Source organism: Scyliorhinus canicula, chromosome 20 (assembly GCF_902713615.1).
Source record: "Scyliorhinus canicula chromosome 20, sScyCan1.1, whole genome shotgun sequence".
Classification (NCBI taxonomy): domain Eukaryota; kingdom Metazoa; phylum Chordata; class Chondrichthyes; order Carcharhiniformes; family Scyliorhinidae; genus Scyliorhinus; species Scyliorhinus canicula.
In genome coordinates, this window is record NC_052165.1 from 58,552,406 (window position 1) to 58,570,732 (window position 18,327).

General features: G+C 47.0%; 1 protein-coding gene across 1 annotated transcript in view; it reads right to left on the reverse strand.

The window, feature by feature from the left end:
* Positions 1 to 18,327, reverse strand: part of fgd4a (FYVE, RhoGEF and PH domain containing 4a) — a 340,499-nt gene that overhangs the window by 254,959 nt on the left and 67,213 nt on the right. The window contains exon 2 of the mRNA XM_038779936.1: positions 17,768 to 17,806. Coding sequence (XP_038635864.1) covers positions 17,768 to 17,806 — 39 coding nt within the window. The remainder of the gene's footprint in view (positions 1 to 17,767; positions 17,807 to 18,327) is intronic.

Genomic DNA, 18,327 nt, shown 5'->3' on the forward strand with positions numbered 1-18,327 from the left:
TCAACCCCTCTGACCCAGCTCCCTACCTTCTCCACATTCGCTGCCCAGTAATAATACATCAGGTTCGGAAGACCCAAGCCCCCTGCTTGCCTTCCTCTCTGCAGGAGCACATTTTTAATTCTGGCCACCTTCCCTCCCCATATGAACGGGGTAATCATCCCTTCAATCTCTCTAAAAAATGCCTTTGGCAGGAAAATCGGAAGGCATTGAAAAATAAACAAGAATCGCGACAGCATATTCATTTTAACCGCCTGCACTCGACCTAACAGTGGGAGACCATCCCACCTTGCCAGGGCAGCTTTCATCCTCCCCACCAAACTAAAAATGTTGTACCTATGGAGCACCCCCCCCCCCCCCCCCCCCAATCACGAGCAACCTGCACCCCCAGGTATCTAAAGCGAGTCCATGCCTTACGGAATGGCAGCCCCCCACACCTGCCCCCATCCCTGGCCGAGACACCACACAATATAAAAAATGTTGATTGTTATTGTTTTTTTGAGGGGGAGGCATTACAAATATGAAGTTTCTAAGATATCTTGATACTGTCTCTTTAAAGTAAAATGGAAGAACAAAGAGGGTCACGTGACCTATTCTGAATATTGCATGTAGTTTACAATAACATGGAGGCTTGGCTTGATTATTAAAGGTTAAAAGGGGTTCCAGGTTGTCTCATCACAGATCATAGAATTTTTACAACACAGAAGGAGTCAATTTGGCCCATGGTGTTTGCGCTGGCTCTCCAAACAAGCATCAAGACTTAGTGCCATTCGGTTCCCCTGCATTCTCCCCATATCCCTGCACATTGTTTCTGTTCAAATAATGATCTAATGCCGTAACGGCTGTTCACGCCTGCGGGATATTCCAGTCCCACCGACAGCACATGGCTTTCCTGGTGATGAGGGGTGCAGCCAACAATAAATCCCGTTGACAACGGCTGGACCATAAAAACCCGCTGGTGGGCTGCCTTCGCCACCGGAAAACGCATGGCGGGTTGATTGCTAAATCCCGCCCTGTGTGTTTGTTTTCAGTTTTTGTTTTGATCAAGAAGTTAGAGAACCACAGCTCCGATCTCTGTCTAAAGGCCTGCACAGCCAGTTTAACCTGCAGGGAAATCCAGCCCAGTACCGGCTTCAGGCAAGATGGGTTTTTGAAAAGACTTTTTAAACACTCAACTGGAGAACTCTAGTCTTATCTCAATGAGGCTGATAGTTATTCTAGTGGAGGTCGAAGCAAGTCAGAATTAAACAGACCTGAGGTAGATCTTTGATGGGAAGGCCCAGGTTAATACAAATTAAAGTGACTCCCCAGAGGAGATCCCACAATCCAAGAGTCCTGCCTGAATGTTTCAGCCAGAAGAATTTTGTTAACAATCCAACTGGTGTTTTCAATCCTCAGCTTCCTGGGGAGATAGACGGCGACATCGATTTCAATATCAACAACAAGAACGCTCATCTCTCTTTCTTCCATTTTAATTCCTATTATTTTACCCCTTTCCCCTATTTGTGTCAGTCTGGTATGTGGTTGGGTAGAGTGGGACAGTAACAGGGGGAGTAATAACATAGCTGCTCAATATTCTTATAATTATTGCATGTCTTATCACTATTATTGTTATAAATAAACAGTTCTTTTGTGTTTTACTTTCAGATCTGGTGCTTGTAAGTTATTGGAGCAGTCAAGGGTCAAATATCTCAGAAACTTTATACAAATTATTGGTTAATTCACTTGCGTTGGGACTCTGGGACGTATGGAGCTAGAATTGACCACGCACTCATCTATGGTGTCAATAACAACCCTAAACCTTCTGACTCAGAGGTAAGAAAGCTATTGAGTGAGCCACAATTGGCACAAATGATCGATGACTCAATAATTAAATGTTTTATTTTAATCTCTCCTGGGATGTAAGCATTGCTGGCAGAACCAACATTTAATTTCCCTATTTCCTCTTGAGAATGTGGTGGCTAGCCTCCTTCTTGAACTATTGCAATCCTTGTCGTGTAAGTACATCCACAGTGTTGTTTGGAAAGGAGTTCCTGATTTCTGACTCAGTGATCATAAAGGAATGGCAATATAATTCTGAGTCAGGATAGTGAATAACTTGGAGGGGAACTTGCCAGTGGTGGTGTTCCCATGCACCTTGTGCCCTTGAACTTTGAGGTGGAAGAGGTCCCGGGATAAGAATGTGCTGTTGAAGGAGCCTTGGAAAGTTCCTGCAGTGCATCCAGTGAATGGTGTGCTGATGGTAGGGGGAGTGAACATTTACAATGTTGATGGAGTGTCAATCAAACATGCTGATTTGTCCTGAATGGTATTGAACTTAAGCATGTTGTTCGAGCTTTACTCATCCAGGCAAGTGCAACATGTAGAATGATCTGCCAACATTGCACCATCCATTTTCCCAGATCCAACACTGCCCCTTCTTTGTTGGATGAGACATACTGATCAAGAAAGATTTCCTGTACACGTATTAGGAATTCCTCATCTATGAGACCCTTAGCTCTATGTTCTTTCCAGTCTATAGTAGCGTTATTAAAGCCTCCGAAAATTTCTATGCTTTTTCTGTACATGTCTTTGAAATTCTTCAACAATATTTGGAGCCATATAAAAAACACGGTGGGAAAGCAAGTTGGAATTTTCCACTCACCACTTTCATGGCGGGATGATGGTGGATCAGGTTTCCCTCTGACCCATTTCGGGAATCCCACCTGCATGCATACTATGCAGGTCGATGAACACTCATTGAAAATGCAAGTTGCTGAATCGTGTTCCCCTCCCAATTACACACCATGTCAGCAGGAAATTAAACGGGTCTGAAATACAATCGGATGATAGATTTCCTGATTGTTCTCTTTTTGGTTTTGGTTGTGTTTAATGTGTATGTTTATAGAACATAGAACATAGAACAGTACAGCACAGAACAGGCCCTTCGGCGCTCAATGTTGTGCCGAGCCGTGATCACCCTACTCAAACCCACGTATCCACCCTATACCCGTAACCCAACAACCCCCCCTTAACCTTACTTTTATTAGGACACTACGGGCAATTTAGCATGGCCAATCCACCTAACCCGCACATCTTTGGACTGTGGGAGGAAACCGGAGCACCCGGAGGAAACCCACGCACACATGGGGAGGACGTGCAGACTCCACACAGACAGTGACCCAGCCGGGAATCGAACCTGGGACCCTGGAGCTGTGAAGCATTTATGCTAACCACCATGCTACCCTGCTGCCTCTAAAATATATTATATATGTATAAATACCTTAATAACAACATTTTTGAAAAAATGATTTGGACGAGGGAACTAAATGTATCATCTTCATTTTTGCAGATGCTACAAGGTTGGGTGGCCGTGCGAGTTGTGAGGGGGATGCAGAGATGCTCCAGCGGGATTTGAACAGGCTGAGTGAGTGGGCACATGCATGGCAGATGCAGTATAATAGATAAACATGTTATCTGCTTTGGTAGCAAAAATAGGAAGGCAGATCAGTATTTGAATGGGTGTAAATTGAGCAAGGTGAATACTCAGCGAGACCTTGGGTGTCCTTGTGCAGCAGTCACTACTGAAAGTAAGCGCACAGGTACAGCAGGCAGTAAAGAAGGTCTTCAGAGTGAGAGGATTTGAGTATAGGAAGAGAGATGTTTTACTCCAAATATATAGGGAATTGATGAGACCACATCTGGAGTATTGTGTGCAGTTTTGGTGTGCTTATCTGAGGAAGGATGTTCTTGTTATCAAGACAGTGCAACAAAGATTTATCGGGCTGATTTCTGGGACGGCAGGACTGTCATATGAGGAGAGACTAAATCGGTTCGGATTATATTCATTTAGAAGAATGAGGGGGGATCTCATAGAAACTTACAAAATTCCAACAGGATTAGACAGCATAGATTCAGAAAGAATGTTCCCAATGGTGGTGGAGCCCAGAACTAGGGGTCATAGTTTGAGGATAAGGGGTAAACCTTTTAGGATGGGAATTTCTCCACCCAGAGAGTGCAAATCTGTGGAATTCGCTACCGCAGAAAGTAATTCTGTAAACATCGAGTAATTTCAAGAAGGAATTAGATACAGCCGTGTGGGCTAAAGGAATCAAGGGATAGAGGAGGAAAGGCGGGATCAGGGTATAGTGCTTGATGATCAGCCACGATCATAATGAATAGCGGAGCAGGCTCAAAGGACAGAATGGCCTCATCCCGTTTCTATTTTCTATGTTTCAGTGGCCACTGGAATGAGATACCTCTTGCAGTGATATAGACATCCACATTGTTGGATACAATACCATAGCTGCAGGTCCTGTGCTTTGGCACAAACAATTATGACAGCTCATTGTCGATTAGGTACTATTACTGGTAGCCCTCCACTTTCAGGAAAGATACCTCCCTGACGTTACACAAGAGGTGAGTAACTAACACGAGTGCGCTTGACAACACATTCTTGCAAACAAAGGCAGCCATTTATGGAATGGGAGCTTGGGCCACCTTCACAATAAGAGATATATGCATGACACATTCAAATGATGAGACCATCGTCATGAGCAGCAAATGTATTTACAAATGTGTATTATACTCCCATCAAACCACTGTGGTGAGATCAACATAATGGCCATTAACATTGCTTAATTTATCTCATCTTACCACAACATCTAGGTGCATCCCCAACATCCGCAGTAGAGGTAGAGGCAGCCTGCTGAGGTGACGGCAGGGGGATGAATCAGTGTCTACGCCACCGTGGGATTCAGCGAGCAGCGAGTCTATGCCCAATTAACTAAGTTTCAAGTGGAAGCTCAGGCGTAAGAACCAGACCCGCTGATCAGCAGGAAACCCGCCGCTAATCCTGGCGCCACCTAACCCCCGCTTCGCCCTCCATCCCCTCCGCGTGTCTAACGATACATGCTTTATTGTGTATTCCAGAGTCAGCTGACAATCATCCCGGAACGTCTCAGACAAGCCATCCTGGCCCCCCCCCAAAATGGCATGCTTTCCGGCGATGGAGACAGCTCGCCATTGGCTGCTGGTGGGACTGGGACGTCCCACAAAAGTCTGCAGTATTTTGCATGGCTTGCCCATCCCGCTGCCGCGGAACCAGCCGGACTGGAAGACCCGTCGGTGGGTAGGGCTGAAAAGCCCTTCATCTCCGGAGCACAAAATTCTGCTCTTAGTCTTTTCGAGGCTTAGGGGCCAGTGTCTCAGATGTCAGTGTCGCGTTTCATGTGACAGAAATAGCACGGAAATATTAGGAGTCTTTAACAACTCTAATATAGACTGCAGAAAGTTAAAACTCAATGGGAACAGACCAGCAAGTAAATAATGAACAACGGTAAAAAGTGAATTTAATAAAATAAATAAACAATTGCCTTTATTTCATTTACCAGTGTTCCATGTTCAACTCAAGCCCTAACTCTGACTTACTGGCGACACTCAGAGCAACTGCCTCTACTCCTCTTGCCGTTAGCTTTTGACCTCTCGTGCTGTTTCCCATCAGCTTGCTCTCACTGAGGCATCCCTGTTGAAACTGGACATTCTCATGTATCCCAAGATCTTCTGCATTTCACACTTGCCATTTTCCAAAGCTCAGATATCACTTAAAATCTCCTGAATTAGCATTTTTGTCTTTTACTTGAATTTCCAATTTTTCACCTTTTCTTTGCGTGGGCCTCTGTCGCTTTTTATTATTCACCTTAGCTATTTGCACCTTATTTTGCTCAGTCCTTTGTGACGTTGAGATTATGGGTCAATCCAGTGAGTTTTGGCTCGGCTGGGAGGTGAGGATGGTTGATTGGACAAGGGGCGAATACAAAATACATTAGTTGGCCCAGCTTTTAGGCCAGGATTTTAACTGAAACAGAAAGCTCAACATTAGAGCTCCTCTCCTGGTAACAGACTCACACACACCAAATGCTTTAAGAGTTGTTATTTTAGCTCTGATGAAATTTTAACCTGCTTGAGATATTTTTCAATTGGATTGCAGCCTTAAAAGTCACTTTCAGATCTTCATTGTTATTTACACAATTGACAGGTGCCACGTGAGAGAAAGGTATGGAACAAAGTTACGCATAGGAGCTTAAATGCCAGTCTTTTACCACATTTAAACTAATTTTAGAATAGAACATTTAATTACAACCAAGGGTTATATTTTATACATAAACTAATAGAATAATGTTACAGAAGAAATATATCAAGAAACTGAGCATTGGAAACCTAGGTACTGTTAGACTGGTTCAATATCAGATCAGACCCATGGCCACCCACTTTAAATTTCTGATTTTATTATGGAATGCATTAGATAGAATCCAGTGCTTTCCTACAAGGCAGGGAGCATCCAATATTCAGCTGCCTTATGAGATGATCTTGCACGCCTTCCAACATTTGGTTTTAGTACTGCATTGGGGGAGGCATAGGAACTAGTTGCTTATCATTATTCTTGACCAAGGATCACAATTGATTATGGTGAGGAAGTCCATTCAGTCTTCTTAGAACCATAGAATTCATACATGGCAGAAGGAGGTCATTCGGCCCATCGAGTCTGCATCAATAGGCATGGTAGTTAGCACTGCTGCCTCAGTGCTAGGGACCCGGATTGGGTGACTGTGTGGAGTTTGCACTTTCTTCCTGGATCTGTGTGGGTTTCCTCCGGTGCTCCAGTTTCGTCCCACAGTCCAACAATGTGCAGTGGATTGGCCAAGCTAAGTTGTCCCTTCCTATCCAGAAAGGACTGACAGAACTCATGCGTTCACCTTTTTTTGTTAAATGATACTAGTGTTTTTGTCTCCGCTGGAGGGTGTGGGTGAGGAGAAACAATTGAGCAAATTTTATAATAGGCAGCATTTCAGACAATTTTCAGAGGAAATAGGCTGTTTGTGTTAAACAGCTAATGAATATTTTATGTTCCTATACTGCATGCTGGGATTAAGCAAAAGAGCAAAAGGATTACCTGGTACAGCCAGCCTCCTTTTGACAATAAAGCTATCACAGCAGGCACAATGGCTTAGCCTTTGCAAATAAGCTACCAGGCTTAAATGTTAAGTCCACAACCAATTTAATCATTAACTCTTAACTGGCTTATCACCTGACTTCATGTAAACCTCCATATCAATTTCCTAACAATTTTTTTTCAATAAATTAAGCTGTGCATCAGCCTTAATTGTCCCATGGTAAAGTGACAAGACACAGTATCATGGAATTAATCTGGGTTTAAATCCAGCAATTTCCTGCATAACTTTCTGCTCTCAGCAAAGACTGGCCAAGTTCTGAAGACAGTAAGAAGTCTTACAACACCAGGTTAAAGTCCAACACCAAGTTCTGAAGAGAGTGGAGAACAAAAACTCTAAAATCAGAGGATGCAGCCACATCCAATTGCAAAAATAAAACATTCATCTTTTAGTATTTCAGCTCAAAGCTGTTTATGTAGAAGTGAAGAAAGCATATTCCATTATTCTCGATGGAAGGGACGGACAGCACTGGAGACTTTATTTAAATTGAAGAGGAGGAAAACGTAATTTTCATCTGTGTGTGTGGACTTAAATTGGGCAGCCAACAGGCAGAGCACTTGCTGGCTGTTCAATACTCATTACAAGGGGCACAGTTAATTTTGAAGTGTGGCCTCCATTAGCATTGAATGTTGGACTGACTGGGGGTGGGGAAATGTCAATGACTGAGAGCAGTCCGCTGATCCAGATAATAGCAATATCATGCAACTCAGCCAAGCTCCAGGTGTGGCGGGGAAGGGGGATGTGACTTGGATGGGAAGCATGCCAGACATGCTTTGTAGAGTCCATTCCACTAGCAATGGCCACAATGACAGCACAAGCAAGGCAATAAATCAATCCCTTCTAATTTTGGGGCACTACTGCCCCATTTACTCCTGGCAGGATGTCTCAAAACATTCTCCAAAGTCAATAAATTATGTTATGGGGTACCACCTAAACTTGGAAATAACCCCTCCAATCGGCCCCATTGATAAAGATACTCTACATCCTCCAGGTCCATTTCACAGACACTACACCCCAACCAATTGCCCGCCTTTAGAATCCTGCCAATGTTTCACCATTTCGCATTGTCACTCCTTGACTTTAGCTTGAGAATTTTTCCCTTCTCAATCTTGTTAAGCTGGTGTTCTCTTCCACTCCTATTTTGTTCTGCATCTAAGGATTTGACCTTGGAAGAAGGTCGAGGCAGGGACACGGAGTGGGCAGAACGCCTACCCTGATGCACGCCCAGCAGAAAGTTTACACGGGAGGAAATGTAAGCCTGGATGTCTGGTCTGGAAAAAAAAGTGTTTAATTTCTGAGCCTTTATATAGACTCACTTAAACACAGAATCTTAGGGCATCCAAAATGTCAAACCCATTCCCACCAGACTGATGAAAGGGACAAATAGTAAATGAAAATATATTTGATTGTTTATTTTAGTGTCTGAATTTGAACCAAACTAATAAAACCGGTAAACAAAATAATCAACACTACATGCATGTAAGTAAAACATATACATCACATTGTGGCAGCTTAGTGCAAAATGGAGAAGGATCAATTCAACCTTATTTGCTTTCAGTTCATGTTCTCCATCAGGCTCAATAAACTGACGTATGTGCCAACTATTTCCAGTTCAGTTATGGGGTTCCTGCAGGGGCTGTAAAACTCAATTTGGGATAGATAAATTCATATCATGATCTACTGTACCTCATTTGTTATCGGCATGTGGCAGAAGCAGGAGTCTCTGTGGATTGTGAGGTAAAGTCAGCTTGCCCCATGCCAACTATTTTCCCAATCTTGATGGTGGGAATTGCAAAGGTTGTCTCTTCATGAACTGGATAGTTGCCAACTGCATGATTGGCCTTCCAGACATCCCACAAGTAATCATAATTAGCAGCCATTTTACTCTCTATTGCTTCCAATAAAGAGTTTGAAAGAATGATCCAATTAGTTCCACCCCCCCTGTACTTTCCCCACAGTCCTGCAAATGTTTTCTCTTCAAGCGTTCATACAAATTCTTCTTGAGAGTTCTTATTGAATCTATTTCTTCCACCCTTTCAGACCGCGCATTCCAGACAACAATTTACTTTGTAAAAAGATTCTCCTCCTATTGCCTCTGGTTCTTTTGTCAATTACCTTAAACTTGAGTTTTTTGATTACCAGTTCTTTTGACACATTTAATAGCTTCTCCTTTCTACTCTATCATAACTGTTTAGGATTTTGGCAACCTCTATTAAGTATCCCCTTAAATTTGTCTGTGAGTACCATACCATCTCACCACATAACTGAAGTCATGCATCGTTTTGTTTTTTAAAAACAGCCTTCTCAACTTGTCCTGACACCTTTGAAGATTGGTGTGCATATATCCCCAGGTCTCTGTTCCTAACTCCAAGTTAAAAGTGTGTTATTTGGTTCATATTAGGTCTCCTCATTCTTTCTGCCTAAATGCATCACTTCACATTTTTGCCATGAAATTTCAAATGCCATGTCCTTAAGGGCACCGTTTTATGACACAAAGTATTTGGAAAATCTTCTCTTTAAAGTCACATCATGTAGAGCATGACTTGCATCAACATGTCAATAAGTCAGCTCTTCCGATGCTGCTGCCTCAATAAAATGGCAAAACACATTTCAACAGCCTTCTGAAGTTTACAACTACGTGGAAACATACCACATTTCTGAGTATTGTGTCACCTTTAAACTTTGAAATTATTCCGACACCCATGTTCAGGTCTTTGGTATATCTCAAAAAGGCTGCATGGAATCTTATGCAGCAGTGTAAAACAAAATCGCAACTGAATAAGTAGCAAAATACATGCCAGTGTATTTTGTTTTAAATATTTACATGTCAGAACTTGCCCTCAGGTGCAGTCTGTTCTTTTAAAGTATTGCAGTACCTTTAAAACATAGTCCCTGTTAAATTTATTTTTAAAAGGGACGTGGCTCCCCGTCAGCGCTCATTTCCTGGGGCGGTCTGGCTTGGATGGGTCAGGCTGCTTGGCGGGCGTGCTGGATGGTCTGGTGCCACACTGTTCTGCCTGCTGCCCACCAGGTGCACCAGGGATGGAACGGGGGGAATCCAAGTGTTCCGGGACCTTCTTTGCATGAGTCACCGGCATGAGTCACCTAGAACCGCCTCCTCCCTCGGGGAGCCCGGTGGCCCCTGGGCCTCACTTTGGGATGCTGGTGCGAGCAGAGACAAGCGCCGTGGCACCACTGATACCTGGCGTGCCAGTCCTGGAGGCCCGCTGTGGCATCGACCAGAGTCTGAACGTTCGTAGTAATGGAGCTGAGGGAGTGCGCCATCCCTGTCAGGGACTGTGCAACCTGCCTCTGGGCTTGTGCGACGCCATCCAGCACGTGCGCAAGGCCGCCGATGCTCTCAGCGATGGCCTGCTGAGACTGGGCCATGGCCTGCTGAGACTGAGCCATGGCCTGCTGAGACTGGGCCATGGCCTGCTGAGACTGGGCCATGGCCTGCTGAGACTGGGCCATGGCCTGCTGAGACTGGGCCATGGCCTGCTGAGACTGGGCCATGGCCTGCTGAGAATGGGCCATGGCCTGCTGAGAATGGGCCATGGCCTGCTGAGACTCGACCAGACCCCGAGCGCGGCAGCAATGTCCAGCTGGTTCTGGGACATGGCTGCCTGTGAGGGGCAGCCCTGTCCTAGGCCACAGATGACACATGCACATGAAGCCCCACGCCTTGCAGAACCTGACTCATGACCGAAACTGTTGTCCCCATTGCCTCCACCGTGGACGCCACCCGTGCAGTGTCGGCCTGGGTGGCAGCCAATACCGGCACCACCATCTGCTCCTGGACGTGGATGGACTCGTCCAACTGCGTCGCAGATGCTGGAAGGCCGCCGTCATCCCGTTGTCCACTCCCTGGGTTTCCAAAAGCACCGGGTCTGTGGGTGGGTCTGGTAAATTCAGTAACCCGGGAACCACCTGGGTGGCCGCTGGGTGCTGGGGCTGGGCTGCCTTCCGGCCATCCAGCCCCTCGGCTGCTCCTACGTCCACCTGCTGCATCAGTTCGGCAGTGTGGTGCGCACCAGTCAGTGTCCCAGAAGCCTCATCACTAATATGCCTAACTGAGGTGAGTGTATCTACGATGGTGCAGGGTGGAGGGTGTGGGTGACAGCTGTGATGCAAGGTCCATGTCCTCATCGGACCCCAGGTCTGGGGTCGTCTGAGTCGAGCCTTGGACTGATGGACATTGTCCCCGGCCCATATGAGGGGCCGTGTCCAGTCTGTCCACCATCTGTTTGGCTGTCATCTGTGCGCCATTGAACAGAGTCCCCGTCCTCTGTCCGTCACTGTCCTGTCTCTCTGTCCTCTCTTTGTCCGTTTCATGGCAGTCGGTGTCCTGACTGCCCGTCCTGTGTTCGTCAGTGTCGTTTGTGTCGGTCCTCTGTGCGTTCGTCTCCTGTGGCCCGGCTTCGAAAGAGGGCCCTCCTGTCCGTCTTCCTTCCCCTCTTTGGCGTGCGTCCCTGTGGGCGGATGGACGTGAACCTGGACGGCGATAGCTTGTCTGAGACGTTCCGGGATGATCGTCAGCTGGAATACACAATAAAGCATGTATCGTTAGACACGCAGAGGGGATGGAGGGCGAGGGGTTAGGGAATGAAGAGGGCAGTATGAGGGGGTGCAGTGTGAGGGGGGAGGTGAGGGGCTGAGGGAGTGTAACTAGCAGGGGAGTCTCACTTGGTACTGCGCCTCCGACCTGGCATGGCGCTACTTCCCTGGTGACGGCTCCCCCAGTGAGGTCCAGCGCCCTCTGCTCATGGACGCACAGATGTTGGCAACATTATGACTGGGGTGGGGGCACCACACCATGGTAGCTCGTAAGGGCTGCGTGGGCGGGGGGGGCGTGGCACGTGGCTGGGGGGGGGGTAGGGGGTGTGTGGCCCGGGGGGAACTCTCGGGTACTTACCTTGGCTGCCCTCATGAGGTCGTGGAGCTTCTTGCGGCATTGCTCTCCCGAGCATGGGGTGTGCACAGCACTAACGGCGGTGCCCACATCACGCCAGCTGAGCATGACTGTGCTGGCCGGGTGCCGGTGGCCACATCTTGGGCACAGGATTGCTCTCCGCTCTTCCACTGTGTCCAGCAGAGTCTCCACGTCATTGTCCCGGAACCTGGGAGCGGCACGGCGGAGCACAGCCATCTCTCTGTTTTGGGGTCTATGCACGGATCGCGCACAGAAAATGACGCAGCGCCGCGTCGTTCGGACGCCGCCGCCCTGGCGCCAAACCCACTGCGTTTCTCGCGGCCCCGCTGCTGGCCCGGGGCCTGAATCGATGCTGCCGGCGGCCCATTAGCATTCACGACGGCACGGACACTCTGACTCGCCCTATATATGTCATAAACTAATTATGTGCTGTTTCAAACTAGATTTTAGCAAGAACTGAAGGCACATCAATCAGTGTAGGTAGGTTCATAAGTCTACAAAGCATCTTGTTGCCTATACAACAAGTTAATTCTTTAATTGGGTAGTATTGTTTTATTTGCACATATTTACAATATCTTAATTGTATCTGACAACTAATGTATTTTCAAAGTGTCTGTGCTAACGTTATTGGGTATTTGGTCAAGGAACTATAATTTGAAGTAAAAAGGTAAGTCAGGCCTAAACTTTTCATCAAAGGATAACTTTTTAAAAAAATAAATATTTTTTTATTCTCCTCGATTTTCACATTTTCTCCCAAATTTACACCCACTGACAATAAACAATAATCAGTAACAAATATGTAAATCCCCATATCAATAACAACGATCCCATCCTCCCACCAAACCCAAACGTTGGCCCACATGTTCACACAAACAAATGACAAAAAGGAATTAGGGATCACCCATAGTCGCCATAAACACTCACAGCCCCCCTGCCCCCAACCCTCCCACACACCCCCCCAACTAATGTTCGATGTTATCCAGTTCTTGAAAGTGCATAATGAATAATGCCCTTGAACTGTAGAGCCCCTCCTTCCTTCCCCTCAGTTCAAACTTAACCTTGTCAAGAATCAAGAATTCCAACAGATCCCCCCCGCCACACCAGGGCACAGGGTGGAGAGGTTGCTCTCCAACCTATCAGGATCCGCCTTCGGGCAATCAACAAGGCGAAGGCTACAACATCTGCCTCTGCCCCGTTTCCAACCCTGGCTGGTCCGACACCCCGAATATGGCCACCCGGGGTCCCGGGTCCAGTTTCACGTGCATTACTTTAGAAATTACCCGAAACACCTCCTTCCAGTAATCCTCTAGCTTTGGACAGGACCAAAACATATGAACATGATTCCCCCCCCCCCCCCCCCCCCCCCCCCAACAACATTAACACACATCTTTTACTCCTTCAAAGAATCGGCTCATCGTCGTGAGGTGCGCTCTGTATACCACCTTCAGCTGTATCAGCCCCAACCTCTCGCACAAAGTGGAGGCATTCACGCTCCGGAGCACCTCACACCAGACCCCCTCCTCCATATCCTCTCCCAACTCTTCCTCCCACTTTGCTTTCATCCCTTCCAGTGGTGCCTCCTCCTCTTCCAAAATAGCCCTGTAAACCACAGACACTGCCCCCTTCTCCAGTCCCTCTGTGGTCAGCACCTCCTCCAGCAATGTGGCGGCCGGTTCCTACGGGAAGCTCTGTATCTCCTTTCTGGCAAAATCTCAAACCTGCATGTATCTAAACATTTCTCCCTGCTCCAGCCCATACTTTGCTTCCAGCTCTTTCAATCCTGCAAACCCCTAAGAAACAAATCTTTTAGTGTCTTAATCCACCTCTCCTCCCATTTCCGAGAATTTACATCCCACTTCCCTGGCTCAAATCTGTGGTTCCCCCGAATCGGCATTTCTCTTGACCCTGCCCCCAACCCGAAGTGTTGGCGAAAGTGCCTCCAAATTCTCAATGAAGCTATTATTACCGGACTCCCTGAGTATTTCCCCGGGGCCATCGGGAGCGGCGCTGTTGAAAATAATATGGAATGAAAATTGCTTATTGTCACAAGTAGGCTTCAAATGAAGTTACTGTGAAAAGCCCCTAGTCGCCACATTCCGGCGCCTGTTCGGGGAGGCTGGTACGGGAATTGAAATGTGCTACTGGCCTGCCTTGTTGCTAGTGCTTTCAATCCCGACCCCCTGCACAAACTCTCCTCCATTCTGACCCACTGGGAATCAACCCCTCTGACCCAGCTCCGCACCTTCTCCACATTCGCCGCCCAGTAATAATACATCAGGTTCGGAAGGCACAAACCCCCTGCCTGCCTTCCCCTCTGTAGCAACACCTTTCTAACTCTGGCCATCTTCCCTCCCCATATGAACAAAGTAATCCTTCCCTCAATGTCTCTGAAAAAAGCCTTTGGCAGGAAAATCGGCAGTCATTGAAAAATAAACAGAAATCGCGGCAACACGTTCATTTTAACCGTCTGTACCCGACCCGCCAGTGACAGAGGGAGACCATCCCACCTCGCCAGATCGGCTTTCACTCTCCCCATCAATAGAAATATTGTACCTGCGGATGTTGTACCACTCCCGGGCAACCTGCACTCCCAGGTACCTAAAGTGAGTCCCTGCCCTACGGAATGGCAGCCCCCCCACCCCTGCCGAGACACCACAAAATCCTCACTCTTGTCAAGATTTAGTTTGTATCCCGAGAAAGACCCAAACACTCGAAGCAGCTCCAATATTCCCCCTATCGACACACTCGGTTCCGACACGTATAACAGCAAGTTATCGGCATATAAGGACACCCTATGCTCTATTCCCCCCCCCCCCACACTATTCCTTTCCATACCCCCGAACTTCTTAATGTGATGGCCAACGGCTCAATCGCAAGTGCAAACAGCAGGGGGGACATAGGACATCCCTGCCTAGTCCCATGGTGGAAAGAAAACTATCTCGAGCTGATGTTGTTGTGCGGACACTCACCCTCGGCTCTTTATATAGTAGTTTTGCCCAGTTCACAAATCTTGGTCGAATCCCAAACGCCTCCAAAACTGCCATCAAGTACCCCCATTCTACCCGGTTAAACACCTTCTCAGCATCCAATGTGACAATTGCCTCTGTTTCCTTCCCCTCCGCCGGTGCCAATAACAACATTCAATACCCTTCTAGCGTTTGAAAAGAGCTGCCTCCTCTCACGAACCTTGTCTGCTCCTCACCTATCACCTTCGGGAGGCACTCCTCCAGCCTACCTGCCAGTACCTTCGCCAATACTTTTGCGTCCACATTCAGAAGTGATATACGACCCACACTCCGTCGGATCCTTTTCTTTTTTCAGCAACAGGGAAATCGATGCCTGCCCCAAGGTTTGCGGCAGCACTCCCTTCCCTATCGACTCTTCAAACATCGCCACCATCAGGGGTGCCAACTTATCCTTGAATTTTTTATAATATTCCACCGGAAACCCATCCGGCCCTGCCACCGATTGCATCCTCCCAATTGCATCCTTTATCTCCTGCTCCACTATCGCTCCTTCTAATGTAGCCCTGTCCCCCTCCCCTAACCTCAGGTACTCCAACCCATCTAGAAATTCCTGCATCTCACGGTCTCCCCGGGTGGCTCTGACCTGCACAACCTCTCATAAAACTCCTCAAAAACCTTGTTAATCAAATCCGGAGCCACCACCAACTTTCCTGCCTATCCGTCACCTGAACAATTTCCCTTACATCTGCCTCCCTCTGGAGCTGACCTGCTAACATACTTATCTCCATGTTCGTAAACTGCACCCCTTTGTCGTCTCAGTTGGCGCACCGCCTTCCTGGTAGGTAGTCGGTCAAAGCGTGCCTGTAGTTCCTTCCTCTTTTCCAACTTCGCTGGGTCCCCATCTTCTGCATAACTCCTATCTACCTCCAAAATCTCATCTATTACCCTCTGCCGCTCCAACCTCTCCTCTTTGTCCACACTAGCCTTAAACAAAATCACCTCACCCCTCACTGCCTTTAGAGCCTCCCAGACAACTTCCTTCGACACCTCACCCGTACAGTCGAAACCTAGATATTCCTTAATTACCTTTTCAATTTTGTCACAGAACCCTTGGTCCCCCAAAAGTCCCACATCTAATTTCCACCCCGGCCTCTGCTCTACCCCTTCTCCAATACCATATCCACCCAATGCGGAACATGATCTGACACCGCCGAGTGTTCTGACCCCTTAGCCCCAGCCAGCAAAGCCTTTCCCACCTCCAAAAAGTCAATCTGCGAGTATACCTTATGGACTGCTGAGAAAAATGAGTACTCCCGTTCCCTCGGGTGCAGAAACCTCCAAGGTTCCACCCCTCCCATTTCCACCATTAGCCCAGCTAACACCTTCGCCCCCCCCCCTCTCCCGATGGGACCAGCGAGCACGGCCGTGATCTGTCCAACCTTGGCTCCTGCACCACGTTCCAGTCGTACCCCCCCCCCCCCCCCCCCCCCAATATCAGTTTGTGTGTGTCCAAGTTGGGGATGACCCCGAGCACCTTCTTTGCGAATCCCACATCATCCCACTTGGGACCGTATACACTTAACAGCGCCACTAACCCCCCCTCCAGCACCCCTGTCACAATCACATATCTACCCCCCCGGATCTGCTACCACCGTCTCCATTTTGAAGTGTACTCTTTTGCTGACCATTACCGCTATCCCTCGAGCCCTTCCGCCAAACCCAGAGTGAAACACCTGACTCACCCAGCCCTTTTTAAGTCTCACCTGGTCCTTCACCCTCAAGTGAGTCTCCTGCAGCATTGCTACATCGGCTTTAAAACTTTTAAGATGCGCAAGCACCCTTGACCTCTTGATCGGACCTCCTAACCAACTCGCGTTCCATGTGACTGTCCTAACTGGGGGACTCTCACCCCCCCCTGCGCTTCTTATCCACCATCACCATACCACCGGGCCCTGCCCCATGTGCCTTCCCCCCCCCCCCCCCCCCCCCCCCCCGGCCTAACCCCCCCTACATTTCCTCTCGAAAAAACATCTCCAAGCATCAATCCCTTCCCCCCCTCGCTTGCCTCGTAGGCCCATCAAAACCTGCTCCAACCTCCGCTGCCCTCCTCTCACCTCACCTCTGTTCACCAGCCGACTTTAGTTAGCTAGTGTGGGTGGCTCTCCCCGCCAAGGTATACTGCCCCCTCCCACCCAGTCCCAGAGAAAGAAAAAACAACAATCCAACCCATACCATTCACCAAAATAAGATATAACCGTCGCAACACAGAATGCCAGTCAATCCAACCAATAACTTGAACTCTGTAACAATGTGAAGTGAAGTAAATTACAATACACGTCAATAAAAAGAAAGTTATAGTATTTATACATTTTCCAGCTCACCAATGATCAAAGGATAACTTAAGTATGGATTATATTAATGGAAAATGTCATTGAACTAGACTGTTTACAAATTAACTCAATAGATAAATTACATGTGCTTCTGTAAAGATGGCGAGTAGCAGAGTGGTTGAACCTGATGTATTATAAAAAAAATTAGCTTGTTCTGACCCAATGACATTCTCCTGTTTTTAAATATTTTATGTCCTTATACTATTTTTGTCCAGCACCAGGAATGATATTGTTTAAAAGCAAAGCAGCAGGAAATACTGACCTATGTACAGGGAATGTATTTACTGAGTAATATTTTGCTTCATTGACAACTAGTGGTCCAGGATTATATATTTCAAAATATCTTACCACCAGCATGCAACCAAGTCAAATAAAATATTATTTGTCAAATTCAACTCAAAGCATTACAATTTTAAGAATTCTGAAAAACCTGAAGTAATTAAATGAGTCATTAACAGTAATAATGATTTTTAAATCTGGTTTGTTCCATACCTGTTTTCTTCGGTTGAAAAGCAAATGTTGTTTCTCCAACTAGAATGAATAAAAACAAAATTAAAACCAATTAAGCTGAATATTTAAAAAAAGGAAGACTTGCATTTATGTTATATTGTTATATTATTTGAAAACAGTGAGGAACAATATTGTTGTGCGTAAGTATCTAATATGCCACAACACCTCACTGCTGTACTACAGTCTGCCCATTCCAACTCCTTTCCTGCATCTAGTGGTGGACTAAGGCAGACTTGATGTTTCCATACCTAGTATTAAGACTCAGTAAGCCGAGCTGTAAGGTGAACACTAATTTATTAGCAGTCACAAACGTCTGCCCACGGCAGCGAATATATTTACAGAGTACAGCCCCGTTCGGGTAACCAACATGCCGGTCCCTGTCCGGGCCGGCCTTTATACTGAGTTCTTATGAGCCCAAACTGGGCAGGCCTCCACCCCACTAGCGGGGAAGCTCATATTCCACGAGTATCCCTGTGGGCCTCGTGGGTAATTCCCAGGACAAGTCACCAGTCTTTTGCCAAAGGCTTATAGCTTGAGGGGTG